This window comes from Dicentrarchus labrax, unplaced genomic scaffold (assembly GCF_905237075.1).
Source record: "Dicentrarchus labrax unplaced genomic scaffold, dlabrax2021, whole genome shotgun sequence".
In the NCBI taxonomy this organism is placed as follows: domain Eukaryota; kingdom Metazoa; phylum Chordata; class Actinopteri; family Moronidae; genus Dicentrarchus; species Dicentrarchus labrax.
In genome coordinates, this window is record NW_026136718.1 from 8,488,347 (window position 1) to 8,508,176 (window position 19,830).

Sequence of the window (19,830 nt, forward strand, 5' to 3'; positions counted from 1 at the left end):
TTATCCAGTAAAATCTAATACCCATCTAAACTCACAGCACACACACACCTGCAGATACGTAGATTAGTGTGAACACATGCATACACATCCCGGCCTGTGTGTGGTGTTGTGGATGATTGGTGTGTATTCTGACACCGTGTATCAGAAATAGCCCCTCATGCCCAGAGACGCAGTGCTCCTCATAAAGCTCTCTGTCTGTGGGACTTCAACATGTCAGTTCTCAGTCTAATAACAATGTTCAGGATGTCAGGTGGAAGGCAAACTTTATTTTCCTTGTTGTACTTCTGGAGATCTGCAGGTGTGGCGAAGCTGGTGAGTAATTTTTCTCAATTATACAACATTTCATAGGACATGGAACAATAGCTGTGAGATGAATGACACCCTACACAAGCTGCCCACAGTGACTCACACCTGACTTGCCAATTAAAACATTGTCAGTTTTCTTATTGTTTTAACACTGAGTCACAGTCTGATGGCAATAATCACAGCAAGGCAACCCTCAAAGTGGTTTCTCTTCAGTCTCTCTATTTCCACTCCCTCAGTGTTTCTAAATGTCTTCTTTTCTCTAATTAATTACCCTGAACTCTTTGTTGTTGTGATAAAACGTCTATCTGTTGCTTTCTCTCTGCACATTGTTCCTCCGCCTCTATATTATTTGTTTTAAATTTTAATGAGGCAGTACAAGAGGACAGATATCATGACAGTCTTGTATCTTAGAAATCAGAGAGATGTATGTATATACATATGTACATATATAGATTTTTATTTTTAGTACTTATTATTAACTTATTATGTTTAAACTTAGAAGTCCCTAGAAAACCTACATGTGAAGGAACAGTTTTACAGGTTTTTTCTTTCTTTTTCCAAGAGTAAAATAATAAAATCTCTTAGGTCTTACGACGTGCTTAGCCTAGAATAGCATCAATACTGGAAGCATGGGGAAACCTGGAGCTCTCAAAAGTTCGAACATAGATCTACTAACCCCTCTTAAGCTAACTTATTAAAATGCTTTTCTTTCATCTATAAAACCTTGTGTGTAAAAGTGACAAATTGGGGCTCTACAGAAGGTATGTGCTGGACTATTTCTTGGCTACAAAAGCAGAAACTTCCTGGAGTTTTGCTGACAGATATGTTCACTAGTAAAATGTGGAGCTTCTGGAAGGAAGCTTGCAAATAAACATATATTCCAAAATGTCTATACCTTTAACACACTGACATGAAGTTAATATTCTCGTTTCAATCAAAAGCAAAATCTTTCTTTTTACTCTAATGTATTTCGGTTCTGTGCATTGGTTCAAAAGAGGCTACAGTGAAAACAGACCTTATGTTCAGACTGCAGTATCTGAGGCTTCACTAAAAAACAGCGAGCTGAGATCAGGTGCAGTGGCCACAGACACATTTCAGACGAGCCTCGGGCTAAAGTTGACCAGCCTGGCTTCGATCGACTGTCCAGTGATTGATTGTCACAGGTAAAGACTGTGGTTTTTTAGTCTGTGTCAGAGCTAACAGCTATGGTCGTTTTGCAGAGGGCATTTTGGTGCCTGTTTGACCATTTGGTTTATTCAAACAAAGAGTGCAAATGGTGAGATTATGATCACAGAGATCTCCATGGTGATGAGGGGCTTCTGTGCTGTGCTGTTTGCTCAATTGAACCTCTAGGGCTGAATTTACTCAGGAGATAAAAGTGTTAATGATTCTTTAACCCTGTGTTAATCCAGTTGATTTTCGTGTTCACACTTAAGGCAGGACTGGAGGTACCAGTAACGACACTAAGGTCCTTTTTTCTGGGAATTTGAGGGGTTTAGCAAGCTGGAGGGCAGTTTACATTATACATGGTTTATGCATTTTTTGGGGGCAGATTTCAGACTTTGTATACTTTGTACTGCACATTTATGTAAAATGACTTGCTTTCTTGATAACAGGGAACACAGAGAAATAACTGCTCCATTTAGATAATAAATCAAAAAACTTACAGGAATGTATTTGAGCATTTGGTGTTGGGGAGTGTGGGGTGTTTAGACTTCAACTCATGAAAACAGTAATCCTCTTTGCAGGTACAGAATCAGATGCTGACTTGGAAAATGACTGATATTGCGAAATGAAAGAAAAAAAAGCTTTTTATCAATGACTAGGTCCATCCATTTATTCTCTATACTCTACCTGCTTATTGCTATTCAAGGTCACCATGAGCTGGAGGAAGGGCTAATATAGCGATGAACACATGACATTCGCATTCAGACATTTAAAGTTTCCACTTAAGGCTACGTGTGCTTGGTCTGACCGCACTTTACCCCAGCAACAGATTTCATTTAATGCCACAGTGACCTTGGGTTCAGGATTTTTAAAATTACACAGATTTTTATAACGTTATTGAGTTCCATCCTGCAGGAAAAACAGATATCTGTGCATGAGTGTTTCGTCTTTTTGGTGCAGTATGTTGATGTCCATTTCAACCCACTCCCTGTCCATTTGTCTGTCTGGTCACCTGTGAATCACCAGCTTGGACCCACACCATACACAAGTTAAATTAACTTATTGTGACCAAATGTTCTGGAGCTGTGTGTCAACAATCTACTCTCCCTTGTTGTTTTGTGGTTTATAATGCTTTTAGAGGTACAGCAGTGCAAAAATTCTAGCTAGATGTGTATATTTATTGAAAAAATATCTACGTCAGGTAGACTTCCAGTACTTCCACTGAAATGAAATTCTCCATTTTGTTTCATTCATTGTTTTGTTTCCATTCTACTTTTTCCATTTTCTGTCATTATCACTGCCCTTTTTATTATTTACCTATTTATTTATCCTCCATACACGAGTACTCTCACCATTCTTGTTTCTCTAGCACTAATTATTTTGTTTGTTTTTTTGTGGTATTTATTAAGGAACATGGAAACACACTGAAATGTACCCATGCACATGCATTTACACATAGAAACACACACACACACGCACACACCTGACTCAGTGCTCACCAGTCATTGTTGGATCTGAGTAGGTCATTGGAAAGGTCAAGCTGCATTAACAGAAAGCTGGAAAAACTAGGCCGGACAAACAAGACTCTTTCAGAAATGAACTAATATAAAGCCATTAGTATGGATGTACAGTACACTTGTTAAACTGTCAGTTTGAGTCTCTTTTGCTTTTTGAATCCCACTTTTTTAAAGAGTCAGAGTTTTTCCTTTAGAAAGCTGAAATGTCTCCACTAACCCTTAAGGCTGACTGAAATGAGGAAGCAGCTTTATTTGAAAGAAAATACAAAAAACTGTTAATAATAATGGCTTCAGGCTGCAAATTAACAACTCAAACACACCAGGATTGCTCGGAAAACATTTGAATGGAAAATAAACAAAAACAAAGTGGTTGATTCTATGGCCTCAGTCAGGGGAGTTTGATTAGAAGAGCAAACAGAACACTTTCATTCAGAAAAACACTGAGAGAAACTTTCAAATGCTTCCCTGCTCGGCTTTATGACCTCAGACGTGACATTTAGAAAAAAATAAGAGGATTTGAATTGTTCAAGGTGCCAAACTGTGCTCTCTCCACTGCTGAGGTGATGCAGTGGGACATTAAGGTAGAGAACGGGGGTATGACTCAAAGAGAGAGCCGCCTGGATGTTGCTGCCTGTTGCTTGACTGATGCAGATTGCAGAGTGGGCGCTGAATGAAAACATCAGCTCATACACAGACACAAGTGGGTGCTCGGGGAGTTGTGGGCAGTATGGAGAAATGTGAGACTTCCAGTGGCTTAATATGAAACCAAACTCTCTTTCTGTTCTCTTCATTTCCACTGTCTGCCAATCATCATTCATCCAACACATTTCAGAAAACAATCTTAATCTTTTGCTTAAAAGACAGTTTTATAGTTGTCTGTTTGGTGGTATATCTTCTGGTCCTTAGGGTGTACTAGGATTAGACCAATGTGAGTTTTAGGGACAATTTCACGTTTTTAGAAAATATTTCTCCAAAGTTGACGTTTTTTGGTATATTTTTAAAATTAAATATACCATTATAACCCCCATGTTTGTTATTGTCAGTCAATCGCTGCATTATATCCCATCTAAAGCTGCTGTTTTATGGGCGAGGTGAAACACAAAAACTAAATAATGATAACAGCATTAATGAGTGTACATATATACAATAAATGATACATTTGCTCTTGAATATAATTTGACTTGGTAAAGACATGAATGGAGCATTGCATTAATTCAGGGATAGCACTGAAGTAGATTGGCATCAGTTTTTTTCATTTGTGCTTCACCATCTGCATTCATCAGTTGCTTGGCCGCCTATAGTGACTACATTCAATCATATTTATACATACGGCTTTAAAAACTCTTCTGATACAATCAGCTCCCTCAAGCATCCCAACCTCCTCCTTGTGTGCTATGTTTTTGGTATTGTTGTTGATGTATTATGTTATTGCTTATTCTTTTTTTACGAAATTCAACTTTTTAACTATGTGCTATAAAGGATGAAATGCTTGATGTAAGTATCTCCGACTGTGTGACATTATGTGTCTGTCACAAATAGTGTGAATTTCAGATTCAAATAGATCTTTAGCACTCATATATACCAGTGGTTCTCGACACTTCTTTCTCAAGGGGCCCCTTCTCTATCGTTAAGTAAACTGACTCAGTGACATATTTTGTGGATATTTCATAATATATTCAATGCATAACAATGAACAGTACAGAACAACTGATAAACTGTACAATAAACCCAAATAGTGAAAACAGTAACTGCAGAAAGTTTGTGTAAATCAAGCGATTTGGATCAACTTTGATTATTTCCATTTGAATATTTAATCAGAAATGAGTTTTCTTAATATTTTTTGGAACATTTTATACAATCCTCTGTCTGTGTTACAAGGCTGTTAAACAGAGAGTGAAGACTGTGAAAAATCTTGTGTTCAGGTCAGATTCTTTAGAGTTTATACCTTAATTAATGATTTAAACTTAAAACTAATTTGCTGAAATGCTGAGAAATTGTTGTTTTGTCATTGTCATTGTTTTCATTTTGACATTTTGAAGCGTTTTTTGTTGCCTCACCAATCTCTTGGCTATATTGAAGACCCTCAATCTGCATATGATTACTGTGCTACTATTGATCACTGAGCCTATTAATGTGCCACAACCTTTGCAGATAAATTACAAAAACAGAAATAAAAGAATCTAAATCCACTTGAAATTTCAAGCAAATTTCTAAAGCATTGTAATGACAGCAAACTGACACAAGATCACTGTAACAGTAAATACAATGATTATTGTAATTTGGGATTTTGGAGATCCCAGTCTCTGAGAAATATTTCTCCTCCCTCTGAATGCAGGATGGTTCATCAAAGGCAGTGGGGAGGGATAATTAGTTAAATGCGCTTGTCATTTCTTCTAAAACTCCAATGGGTTTCAAAGCAGTCAGTTAGACAGCAATAACATGGCCTCCATCTGCCACCAGTCACCTACTTGATGCCCTAGCTATTGCTTTTTTGTGCTGGCTGGGATGGGATGGCTCACTAAGTTTTAGATAATAAAATCTGATGACGCACATGCTTGGCATTGGGACACCTCAGCACGTTCTCTCTTTCAGCCTTTGTCTCCAATTCTTTCCATATGTGTCTTTTCCCTGGGCAGATGGAAAGAAGAGAGGTACTCCCATATAATTTTACTCGTTTCTCAAAGGAGAAAGTGAGGGGCAATATGAGCACATAGCTGCGTATATGAGCACATAACCTACTTGGTGTGGAATAAGTGACAGAGCAGTTGAATGTGTGTGTGTGTGTGTGCAGAAACAAGGTGGAGATTGTATCCCAGAGAGAGACTGTGACTGTGGTTTTATGATGCTTTGATGATGTGATTATGGCAGCGCAGGGAACAAGCCGAGAGTCATTGTAGTAATATCATTTCATCACATCATAGTGCACACACTGCTGCAGACTGTGCTGACGTGTTTTTATGCGTAAGGCAGAGAGTGGGAAAGAAACAGAGGTAGAAAGAAAGAAAGGAAGGACCACAAGATGAATAAGAAATGCTCATCGTACCCCTCAGGCCCTTTGCTTTGGTATCTGATGCTGAACATTACCCCACAAACTTTCATCTTCAAGTCTTGCTGGTGTCACTACCAGATGTTATTCACTCACATCTGGCACTAATATGTGTTGTTCACATGTTGTGAAACCACAACCCCCAACAACAAGCTCCTTGTGTTTTTCAGGCCAGTTTTTGTGCCAGCAGATGAGTATTGTCATTAATGAGAACCATTAAATCTATTAGCTGTGGCTGCCTCGTTTACTGCTGAAAGACCTGTTTGTGTGCACACACAGTGGTGGTTGGGCTGCTTTATTGTGTGACCCCAATTCAGCTCCAGTTGTGTTGCGACACACAGGCAAACCTTCATGAGAGAAACAGGCAGGGAAAGAGGACTGAAGAAGGGAAGGACAAGTGAAAGTAAATAGAAAAGTAGGGCTGCAACTGCAGTGATTGTTTTTTAATATTAACCAATTTCTTGATTGTTTTTTCAATGACTTAATTTATACAATCTCCTAAACTGTCTAAAACTAACAGAAAAAACTAGCAAAAATCCTCAAATTTGTGCAGCAGAAACCAGTGAATGAAAAATGTAAACCTGCATTAATTATCAATATTGTTGTTGGTTCATTGTGTGTCAATATAACTAATTAATCAACTAATCTTTTGGAAGAAAAGATAAGAATTAAAAGGGAGAGAGAAGGCTACGTGTATAAAAGGATTTGTTCTTTCCTGAAAAGACAGTAAAAAGCACTTCTGACTGTCAGTAAATTTGGACGGTTTAAATGTTTTCTTGCCATATGGTGGTTTGGGCACCTTGACTCACACTCTTTTTTTCCTCTGCTTCTCTGACACTTTCTCCGTCTGTCTCTTCTCACAGGACTTGATGTTTGGCAGGTGCTGTGTCTCATGTGCAGCTCTGCAATTGGAAATCTTTTCTCTTAATTCAATAAACAGCCACCGACCAGTGGAAAAGCACCATATCTACCATTTTTTCCTTTCTTTTGATAAAATGATTGTCTTGTTAAAATGGGAGCGGAATAGTTTTGGTTAACTCACCACTCTCATAATGTTGCTTTCAACCACAGCAAACAAATAGTTTCAATTAAAAACCTACCCAATCCAACCAAAACCACCAAATGGCAAACAGACACAATTAGAGACCACATTGTTGTTCCCATAAAAGTGGAAATTTTTCTAAACTAAAATGTGCATCATATCTTATGTCCTGACCTGAGGCTTTTATTCTGCATTTTGTAGAACTAATGCTTTATGAATGTGCCACAATAATATAATGTTTTTGAGTTCAAATAGCTTCATTTGGTGCTTTTCCAAGCAATGCTTTGAATTGCACTAACCCGTATGAAAGGTGCAATACAAATAAAGTTTGATTGCTTGATCACACAAATACTGCTGATGTATCTCACCAATTCTTGCTCCAATAATAGACTGAGAAAGCAAAAGCAGAATCTCAAATTTAGACTTTAAAGCATCTCTTCAGGAACCTGTCAACTGCCTAAATGTAATCTACTGCCAGTGCCCTAACGTAGTTACATAACCAATTGGTGAACTGTGTCCAGTGTGTACTTTCCTCACATAACCACTGTATTTGCTCTCATTTCCCGAAATCTCATGATAACTTTTAGTTTTTGGATCCCAGACATCAGCAGGTTTTATTGTTTTCTGGCTGATGGGTTCAAACTATTGGTCTGTGTCATGTTATAGAAATCAACTGCATTGACCAGAAAAATGCAGGGTCAGCTTGTATTTCAGCGGGCGTAGCTTTTGAGGAGACACGTAATACAGCTGTGCTCTGGAAAAGACATTACACTGAAACTTTGTCAGTATGCACTACTGCTCACATGCTGATGAAGTCAATGTCCTTAACAAGCATGTGCACTCAGACTGAAACTCATATGTAGTGACTAGCTTTTGGGGACAGGGAGAGGTATTTGTCTGGTCCACTTCCATGTTTTCCTCTGCTCAACAGGCCTCAGTCCCAGTGTGCTGCTGCCTTTCTCAAAAACAAGGATATTCATAGTGTGACCCTGGGCATTAGGCCAATGTAAATAGGGATGTCCAGTACATAGACACCAGTGATGGGAATAACGGCGTTATAAATAACGGTTTTCAGTAACGAGTAGTCTAATTGATTACTCTTCCCATCTTAATAACGCCATTACCGTTACTGCCAAAAATTACTATAATTGAAGCTGTTTTTTCCATCAGACCAACTAGATCTCTGAGCCCAGAGGCAAAGACTTTTTTTTTACTGTTCTTCCTTGGTTAGTGGGCAGTGCACGACACAAGCGCATAAATGCTGCTGATTGGCTGAGGTTGAGTAAAATTTCATGGTAAGCCAATCCGAGGTAGAGTTGCGAAAGCACGCATAGTTCAGACACACAACGAACAACACAAGCGAGTCAGTTAACGAGAGACAGGTATGGCAAGTTGTGCTGTATCTTATTACATTTGCACTAAAAAGAGTGTATATATTTTTTGAAACCATTTTAGGTGCATTGCTTAAAGAGCATAATTTAATTTAGATGTATTTGTTGGCTGGCTGCAGCCTCTTGAAGTGAGATTTTTCACCAGAGAAAGAGATTTATTTTTATGGAGATGTATTTTTATTTTCGTATGTATTACCTGTTTATATATTGTATTCCTTAGTTTTGCTATACATTGTACTTTTCAGTTAGATTGAAAGCACCTCATATTGTTACACTGCTCTACTTTTTTGAGGAAGAAAATACTTGAAGTACAGTATATCTACCAATTGTCTGAAGTGTTTTTTTATTTGCACCACAAAGAGTGTATATATTTGTCAATTATTTTTGGTATAGTGCTTAACAAGCATAATTTAATTTTGCCCAGTTGTGGCCTGTTGAGGGGCAATAAATATCAAAAGTTCCAAAACATCTATTGTGTTATTTGTATCGATCCGCTATATAAACATAACATCTACATACATGGCATTTGTTTGGAGGCTAGTCTCACTTTGTCCCACAGCAACATTAGAACAGATTTATCATAAATAATTGAACATGCACATGTATTTTAAGTTCCGTTAAAGAGGGGTGGAGGTGCGGTCAAAAGTTTACTTGAAAGTAACGCAATAGTTACTTTCTAAAGTAACTAGTTACTTTAAAAATTTGTAACTGAGTAACTAATTTAGTTACATTTTGGAAGAAGTAACTAGTAACTGTAACTAATTACTTTTTAAAAGTAACTTGCCCAACACTGATAGACACAGAGCTTGATAGTACAAATATTCTAGCTACAGGAAACACAACAGAAATTTTTTTTTCACATGTTCAGAGTAAGAAAATTCAAGGCAAGGCCAGATATGAAAATGTATTCCAGTAAACAGGGACTATAAATCTCTACAGTGCAGCTTTTTGAAGAGATGAAAAGTCCAAACAAATCCAGCTGACTTAAAGACTTATGCAGGAAGGTGAGATCAATAAGTTGTTTTTTATACCTCAATATTAACTTTTGGCATTCTGGAACTGAAGATGACAAACTTTGATACACATAAAGCACATGCTGTGCTCCACTTTACATATTAGAAAAGTTGGAATAAATGTAGAGACCAGAACATTTGTATTTACCTACAACACATACCCTGCAGAGGGTAACTAGCAATTGTGTGCTACTCTGGCCTCTCCTCCCAAAGGAAAATCAGCACCAGGAGGCTGACCTACTTTATGTTTTCAGACATCAGCACACCAGTGAACATCCTAACATCAGCTACTGGTGCTGATGACAGAAGGCAGAGGTGCTTGTGATAGTTTACTCCACTACATATGTTTTAGTATCTGTAAGTAGTAAGTGGTGAGGAAAAAAGAGAGCTAGACTTGCTCTCTGGTCCGAATTAAGCAGTAAGATATCCAGCCAACTTCATTCAGAAAGCATATTGTAGACTCAAGATTTTAGACTTTATTAATCCCCGAAGGGAAATTGGGTCGTCATAGCAGCCAGGTACATTTAAATACAATAAAATACAACAATACAATAAAATACAACAATAGACTAATAGATAGATAATAGTACTGAGGTAGAAAAGATAAAAAAGATAAATAGATAGGTAACGTGCAAAGAAGATGGTGGTAATAGTACTGATGATATGAAGGTAGGAAGGTAGTGTTATTGTTAATAACAGTATATAATAATAATAATAATAATATGTATATATAATATGTACACACCTATATATACACAAGACATGATATGATATATAACATATGTACAATAGATACTTGACTATACAAGAAAGATATACATACAATAAATAATATATTATGTATTGTAATATAGTAATAATAATAATAATAAAAATATTATTAATATAATAATAATATATTGTATAAATATGATATATAATATCAACATGATTTAGTACAGTTCTGTAATTGTGGATCTGGCAGAGGCAGATGAGTTATACAGTCTTATGGCAGTGGGGAGGAACGGTTTTCTGTATCGTTCCTTAGAGCAGCGGGGTTGAATGAGTCTGTTGCTGAAGCTGCTCTTAAGCTTGTCCAGTGTTGTGTGGAGCGGGTGGGAGATTGAAGGAAGATTGAAGGAAGAATTCAACAGTTGTACTGTTTTTAGATACAATAGATAGTAGTTACATTATATCTAATATCAAGGTACCGCATTGGGACAGGACAAAGACAAAAAACACAAAACACTGATAGTTTTTACACTGGTTTCTGTACATCAAACAAATGATATGTAATGTGTTAATTAGTGAGTTTTAGAGATTTAATTACTTTTGGACGGAGCCAGGTTAGCTGTGTCTCCCTGTTTTAAGTCTTTATGCTAAGCTAAGCTAATTGGCTGCTGGCTGTTGCTTCATATGTACCATACAGACATTACAGTGGTATAAATCTTCACATCTAAGACTAATCAACAAAGTAAATAGGTATGTTTCCAAAAAGTCAAACTAACACCATAATGCCTTTGGCTTCTGTTATTCCTGCAGTCCATTTTTTTTTATTTCCCAGGGTGGGGAAGTCATTTCTAATCTGGCTCTGATTGGCCAGTACTTGTTGTGTTCATTGGTTTGGTTGGTTAGGTTTAAGCATGAGAGGCGAGATCGGTTAGGGTAGGAATGTCAGGGTAATCCAGTTAGAAGCGGAGTGGAGCAGGTCATGACTTCGTCATCCTGAAAGAAAAGAAATTGCTTGAATGCTCTCTAACAATGGCCCATTGTCTGACCTTATTACCTTGCTTTCACAGAAGTGCACTACAGTGATAGATTCAACTTATTACTTATAATCAAGTTACATCACATCCTTCAGTGATCACAGAGGTTTGTTCTGCATGTGAAACAGCAGGTTCACACTGCAGCAGAATCACACATGTATTTAAAATAAAGTGATTACATCATCCCCTTCAGTGACATCATCCCAACCAGTCTGCAAATCTGACATCATCCTCTTGGTATGTAATCCCTCCTCCCCCAAGGATTTTTTTTTTCTCCTGTACAGAATCTGATTAATTATTCATAAACGGCTTCCCTGTTGGACTTGTGTTCACATTTTACACTGCAGGGTGTAACAGTCAACTCATAATGTTGACACAGTGTAAAGAGTTTATCTTATCTACCACAGTGATGACACTGTTTAGCTCTGTTGTCAAATCATCCCCTTAAGCAATGATGACATGTCAATAATGATGATGAACTGATGTCGTGTTGCTGTTGGTGAGATGGTCTGACAGTGACTATTTAACCCATGACTATTTGAACCTGGGTAATAGTATTTTCAAATATGTTTATTGGCATTTAAAGGGTCAAATGGATGATATTTGTCAAATATAGTACAACAATGGCTAAGTATGCTGACTCATAGAAGAAATTTGACTCTGGCTGTCATTAATTATGTCCATACTGGGTCTGTAACACCCAATTCATTATTTTATAGGCGAAATGGACATCACAAGAACTCTAATACTTAAAAATAGTAATAGAGTAGAACAAGAAATAAGTGAAAACATATAAATAAAATAATAAATAAAGCTGTGTCATTTATACAGTGAATCAAGGAAGTAGACTATTGTTTGTTACTTATTTACTTACTTGTTTATTTATTTATTTTGCATGAGGATTACGTACCAAGAGGATGATGTCATTCTTGCACACAGGTTGGGCTGATGTCATTTGTGGGAATGATGTCATCTCCTCATTTTGAATGCATGCTGTAGGTGGTGCTGCTGCTGCTGAGGTGGTTTCCCCTGATCACGCTCTCTCCCACATTCTTGTCTGATCAGTGAACCTTACATTTTAACTCTGTTTTATATGCAGTAGGCTATAAATCTCATATTTCGGTATCACTTCAATGCTGTGTTGTGAAAAAATTCAAATTATTCTCAGACACAGGAATTGAAAGCAGATGTCTGAATAAGAATGTCTGCATTTTTCCGCTATTACAAATAATTCCCATCCATCAGAAAGTATTTTTCTGCTTCTTTCATCAGAATGTCATGTTCAATCATACAGTATGTGTTATGTTTTGGAATACATTATTTTTAAAATTAAATTATAAATCTAAATTTTTAATCAGTATCAGTTCATTACCAATCCATCCTCTGGCACAAGTTTGCAACAATTAGTCATGTGGCAATAACATGACTCACTTTACTTTTGTATACTGTTTTCTTTAAAAACACTCTCTGCTCCCCTGAAGGGATATAGGATGAGTGTGAAATGAGATGCTGCTAATCCCCAACAGTCACAACAACATTCAGCATAGTACCAGGCTGCTGACAGTAATGAGCAAAATCCATCTCTATAAAAATCAGTGGGTTGTAAATTTAAGGGATGCGTCTCCATCATGACGCAGATCAAGGAAATCCATTTGCAAATGAACTGCCTCCTCTTCACGCAGACAAATTTATGCAAGCACACAATGACGCACCCTTTCTACGTCATAAAGTTTGATAGTGACTGCGGCAGTGTTTCTCTCTGTGGCTCACTCACACACAAAAACCTGTACTACTGAGGGCATTGTATTGCAGGCTGAAGGCTTACCCAAACCTTGCCTAACCTTAACATAACCTCAGCCTAGTCGTAATTCCAACTTGGGCAGTATAATGGCTTTGTGGTTAGCACAGCTGCCACCCAGTAAGAAGGTCTTTTTGGCTTGTTTTCACCATGTGTGCCTTGGTTTCCACCAGGTGCTACGGTTTCCTCTCACAGTCCAAAAGCACGCAGGTTAGATGAATTGGAAACTCTCATAGGTGCAAATGTGTGTGTGAATATCCAGATATATTAAGCTTGATATGGACGGGCGTGTTCCTTGCTTCTCAGCTGCTATACAATGTATAAACCCGATGCTTGAATACTATTATAACCTTAACTCTTAAACCAAGTCTAGCTCTAAAATAAATGGTTTATCATGAGAGGACTGGAGTTTTCTCCCCACAATGTGACTTGTGAGGAAATGTACTGTGTACATACATTTTCTGAAGTCTTTCCTTAGCCTAGTCATAATTTGGAAATGTCTAATCCCTAACATTAATGGTTTACACTGTGGGGACCTCATATGTACTGATTTTACATCTCTACAACGCAAACATTTACACACTGTGTCTTTTGACAACCAAAACTCCTGCAGTACGCATTGTCCAATGACAGCATACAGCAGCAGACAGCAGATGTGGGATTGTCAAATGAACAACTTAATTACCTCTCACGCCTGCTGATAGATCCGCCATTTGCTTCTCACTACGATATTCACTTATTCAAACAATCATTGTTGCAAACACTCGCATATGAAACTTTCCATAATTCCACAAAGTCTCTGATCTGTCTGGCAGCCAGTGACTTACTGCTGTATTATATTATATTTAATCCCATTACACCCATGCAGACAACTATTCACAGAAAACAAGCAGCCAGATGTGTTGGGAATCTTCGTTATAATCATGAGCGAAGAAAGAGAGCTACTTTACTGTGCAAAACACAAGAAAACAAACAGCAGTAAACAAGCATTTGTAAATGATTCTTCCTCGTTAACTAGATGTGTAAATGTGCTGTGTCACATGTCATTAGAACTGTAAATACATTACATTCTTTCGGACAGCACATCCATTGATTGTCTAATCTTTCTGTAATTTTTTCTATATTTAATTGTGGTTGAAAGTGCAAATGGATTTTAAAGTCTTTGCAATCATTATTTAGTTTGTGAACAAGTGCTGCTCGCAAGGTCAACACCACCTGTAAATATTCAGCCTGTGTGAAACACTGATAAGCTGTAAGCACAAATGATGCCCTATTTATCCATGTCTCTGTAAATGTCCACCTTCACTCTCATCTTACTGACATCAGCTGTGTTTTCCATTGAAACAAACCATCGTTTTCCTCTAAAATGCTGAGTTTCACCTCTGTTTCTGCTCAACACGTGAAAATTAAAGCTATAATCTGAAGGACAATATTGTATAGACACCAGGCAGCACTACAGTAATACAGTGTGTTCTGTATTTTAAAACCGGTGTGTCATGGAATTTAAAAGTTTGGGAAATATGGACTGTATAATATAAATATGACACACAAATATCAAGCCACATTACCAGGACAACAAAATCATTCACTATTCACTCTTCTATGTGGAATTCCCTGTGTAGTTAATAACCACACAGACATACTTTCCATTCAAATTAACTCAAATAACTGATTATTGACTGGACCGTCTGTTTGCATTTGGAAAAGTAGGTTGACTTAGCGGTGTGGCCAAGGATCCACATCTGGACGAAGATTTTTTCCAGGACTAAAACAGTGGGCTTTTTAGAAAGAATTTCTCAGCAGACGCCTGTTTGCACCTCTGTTTGTTCACCGTTCCAACAGACTGCAGTGTTGACTCCTGTTTCATACAAATAAAATACAAGACACTTGTGTATGACAGACATTTTGGAATATCTGTGAGTAGTTTTTAACAGACAGTGGCAGTTCTGTAGTTCCCTAGAAGTCAGCTTTTTTTTTCTTCGAAGGAAGAGATACAGAAAGCAAAAGGGAGTGATATTCAGAGGAAGACAGAGACGTTGGGCTGATTAAAGTTTAGTATCGTGTTGGTCTTCACAGGGCCAGCAGTCTATTTATCATGACTTACAGCTCATGATAAGTGGCTGAGGCAATCCCCAATACTACTGTAAACTGAAAGATAAGCAAACAGCACATTTACACACAACGTAATTTGACCTATTTTTGGACATATAATATTTAACAATACACTGTCAAACTTCAAAGTATTGTTGGGAATCCTGGAAAGTTGTGTACTGTTATAGATTTGAATAATGAATAAATAATATCTTGTTAAGAAAAGAAAGCTGATATGTTTGAAACATTTCATAGTGTGCAGACTAACTTACACTCCACAGATTGTTTGGGGTATTTCTTCATTCATTACCAGCAGAGTAACCACTACAGATTAATGTGCACAGCTGCAGACTCACTTATTTGTAAAAAATGCAGCTTGAGAACAATAAATCAAGAGGGGAAGATATTTTGCATGTTTAGGGAACAACATTTTAAGTTACGCCCTTGGTGACAGCTAAAAACAAACAAAGCTACAAGTAGGACGTTCTAGACAAACATTTAAAATTAGAGCAACAAAAAAACAAGAAACAAATACTTTTGAACATTTAAATGGCCAGAAGGTATGAATCTGACTGTGTTTTTCTGTCATGTGTTAGCCCTATAGACTGGCAACCAGGGTGTATGCATCCACTCGCCCACTGTACAGTGGGATAGGCGTCACCCCTGTGGATAGATGGATGGATAAACATATTATAATATTCTAATTTATTCAAAAACTATGAAAACCAGGCAACCTTAAGTTTCCATTGTAGAAGAAATACTGAAATGCTTTACTGTAAGTAGCAAAAATATTTGATTACAAGTAAAGTAGCCTACTTACATACAGCTGTAAACTTCTGTCAGCTAATTATATGATGCTATAAAATACAATATGTTTATATTAATGTTGCTGCTGACACATAATCAGAATTTAAGTTTTGTGGTTGGTTGATGCTTAGCAACTATTTTCTATCCTGTTGAATATTCTATTACATTGTATCCTAGTTCATAAGATGATTCATATTTCAAGTCTCAATCTGCAGAGTTACTAGTTATGTATGATAGATAAAAGTTGCCTGATGATGTAAAGATCATTTTTGCATCATAATTTTTAATGTAACTGAAAAAACATATTAAAATCATGAAGATGTAACTTTTGCTACATGTTTTCTTACATCTGGAGAACACGATTTGTAGGCCAGGGCATCTCTGCAGCACTACAGTACTTCATCATAATGCTGTTTTGTCACACACACAAAAACTGCAGCTTCTGCAATTTGGATATTGCAGTTGGCCGTATTGCAATTTTAATAATATTTTGATTATTTGTGTAGCCTTAAATATTTGTATTAGGGTAGAAGTATATACGTATTGGACTACAGTGCATCAATAGTGTACTGAAGTACATTAGGCTACTTGTTACATTCCACCACTCAGTTTTTTATTCCCAAACAAATGGTGGTTTGAAGTAGGCTTACGTATACAACCAAAGTGGTAGGATTTCCGGAGGTGTTCGTGAACGCCTCACGGTGGGCTGGCCGCTGCTGTGTCTGTCAGAGCCTCTCCCTCCTCCGTCCCAGCTCCGGTGTTCAGTCTCGTTTCTTTACGCCGGGAGGCTCAGCTGGTGCTCACGTCAGTCAGACAGCTGCAGTGTGTGCGTGTGTGTGTCGGTTTGTGTCTGTGTGTGTGAAAGAGACAGACAGAGAAAGAAAACGCGTTTCTGTTTGAGGAATCAAACTCAGACTCAACAATGGAAAGGCAACTCTGACAGATCTTCACTGAGGATTTTAAACTTCCCCTGAATGACCCCTGGACACGAAACCGCAAGAGTTCTTTTTCCACGTAAGGAACCGCTCTCGTTGTTACTAATTCTCACCTTTTACGCCTTTGTTAATCAAATTATGATATTTCTTTGCAGTCAGAACCGGTGACCTTTCAGAACCCATTTCTCTCCACACAGAGGTGGGGAATTACTCACCCACATGTGTCAAACTGACAGCTTGAATGTTTTTCACTCCTGATTTATTTTGTGGGGTTTTCTGTCATTTCGGGACCAAACTTATAGCTCTTTACAAATGTGCTGTGATACTCTGTTGTACAACTATTCCATTTAGATAGATAGATAGATAGATAGATAGATAGATAGATAGATAGATAGATACTTTATTGGTGTTTTTCCCGATGGGAACGTGCAGTGCATTGACTTTTGGTGAGTTTGAACTTTTTATTCTCTTTCCATTGAGAGATATATTGTTTTAATATGCTTACAGTTTATTATATTGTTTTCTCTTGTTCGTGATGCACTTTTCATCCTGGGAAAAGTGTCAGGAGGAGAATAACCACTGCAAATGGCTATTTAACGACACTTTTCTTAGGAAACAGTGAAGGGAACAACTTGCTGTTGCTCCTGATGGGGGGGGGGGCGACAAGCCCCGGCGCGCCTCCATTCAGAGCAGCTTCAGACTGTCAGGGAGTGAGTCAGACCAGGATGAATATTTGGTCGAGGTGGAGTCCTCGGAGGACGAGGAACAGAGGGGCAGAGCTTCCCTTACATGTGGAAAATAGTTTCAGATTTGTCTTGATCTAGACTAATTGTTTCCAAAGAGGATAAGGAAGCATGGGAAAACACCTGGCAACTTTACTATAGGAAGAGGGGAATAATACATTGTTGCTGCTTCTTTTAGTGAGGTCTGGTTTTACCTGTGTGTTGAGCTTAATATGCATCAGTGGTTTTTAACAACTTGTCAGAACTGACGTCTGTTTTTATAAGACAACAAAGGCTGCTTTGATTAAATGTTTGGCTGCTGTTAGTTTGCTCTTTTCTGTTCATATCCTCCCTGGAGATTGGTCTCCCATCCTGGGTGACTTTGGAGCATCCATTGGCTGACTCAGGGCAGTTTTGTTGACAGTGAGCTAAGCACTTTATGCGCAGTAAGACTGGAGCTCGCATTAATGGATGCATATGATTATGTTATGGCTCTGTGGTTTTGCATCATAAAAATCTGGTAAACCAACAGTTGACTCTGGTTAAGCTTTAAATCCTAACTCAACCTCACTGTTATGAGAAGACAGGTCATATAAAACATTCATTTCACCACTTGCTTACTAAGTGATATAAATTAGTCAGACATCGTGTAAACTCTTCATACTCTGAAACCTCAGTGGTTCAAATCAGTGAGCAGGATTTCTTTGTGGAAATGCTGGATTTCCTCTTTTTTTGCATCGATGTATTATATCAAAATATCATTAATATCATGATATGAAAACGAAACCATTTAAAAAAAAAAGTTTTTTGTGCAAATAAGGATCTTCGGTTGCTGCTTATTTCCATCTAACATGCAAATTAAATTGGGTCTGAAACCTGAGGCTTCTATTGACATTTCTGCCTTCAGGAATTTGAAACTGTAAGAAGCACTTGTACAGTTGTATAAAAGTACAAAAAAAAAGAGCTCTCACACATTGAAGAAAGTTTTTTGTCCTTTGTAATAGTCCACCATATAAAACTATATAAAGATACAAGGTACGAATTTCCAGCCCATTCAAAGATTAACATTAAGTGTGGGGAAAAGACTCTTTCCCAAGTCGTCAATACCAACGCTTTGGGTTATGGTAAATGGGAAACAAACAAAGCGGCCCACACAACATAACAGGTCCCATTCATGATGATCAGATGTGACGCTTTGGATTTCCAAAGCATTGGGATTTTACTACCTGAGAACGAGACAATCAGCTATCTTTATGCAGAATGACTGGCCCCACCCTTAACACGGAAAACATTTCTACCTGCCTGTATTTACAGATAAGTGATAACAGAGTGCTGCAGAGAGTAATGACAGAGCATTACTAGTCCCAGGTACTATTGATGCTGAAGCTTTGTTTTGAACACCTAGGGGTGGTGACATACGATCTCTGGTCCAGTCTGTTTTTGTTTCCAGTGGCTCATGTGCACTGACACACACACACACACACACACACACACATAGACATAAACAGATTATACACTTCGAGAGATTCTTCTAAACATCGACAAAATTGAGTACACATTTACAGATTGATTTGCAAATGATCACCTTATTACACACAAACTGAACACAAGGTTCCTGGCACGAACACACAAAAAAAAAAAAACACACACACACACACACACACACACACACACACACACACACACACACCACGTAAGCTTGTCCATGCTGCTGCATGCTGTGTTTGTGTTGGTCTCGCATATCAGTGTATCAGTGTATTAATAGATGTGCTCACTGGCTTGTGTGAAGTTACACTGTAATAATGTATCGCCTTGCTGCTCTGGTTTAGCACCACAACGAGTAGAAGAGAGCTTTATAATGAAGAGCATTGCCAGTGAAGATAAAGAAACACATAAATCAGTCAGTGAGAAAACATTTTCATTGTGAAAAATGCCTAGAAGAGAATTGAAGGTTGGATTTTAAATGGTGAAAAAACAATTGGAACCAAAAATAACAATGTGATCTCACTGTAAGGGGACTTCCTTCAGTGCCAGAATTAGCTTTTCTCATGCATGAACTGCAGAAGGTTGGAAAGGTGCTCTTATCAGGAAGAGAAGAAAGTCTATTAATGCCACAAATAGAAAAAAATGCCTTTGCAGTCTGTCTGGCTCTGCCTTTGCCAAGAATTTGAAGTATTTTTCATCTTTCTAATGTGTTACACATTTTTATTCCAATCATGACACAGGTATTCTTCCTGCTGGAGCCAGAAT

At 37.7% G+C, this 19,830-nt stretch overlaps 1 protein-coding gene across 3 annotated transcripts in view; it reads left to right on the plus strand.

Annotated features, from left to right (window-relative positions):
- Positions 1–214: 214 nt before the first annotated feature.
- lepr (leptin receptor) overlaps positions 215–19,830 on the plus strand; it is a 43,528-nt gene continuing 23,912 nt past the window's right edge. For 2 of the 3 annotated variants that reach the window (XM_051376159.1, XM_051376160.1), the window contains exon 1: positions 16,679–16,937. In XM_051376159.1, the coding sequence (XP_051232119.1) occupies positions 16,898–16,937 (40 nt within the window). In that variant the 5' untranslated portion in view covers positions 16,679–16,897. Of the gene's footprint in view, positions 313–16,678; positions 16,938–19,830 lie in introns of those variants that run through there. The other variant, XM_051376161.1, reaches the window with a different exon arrangement.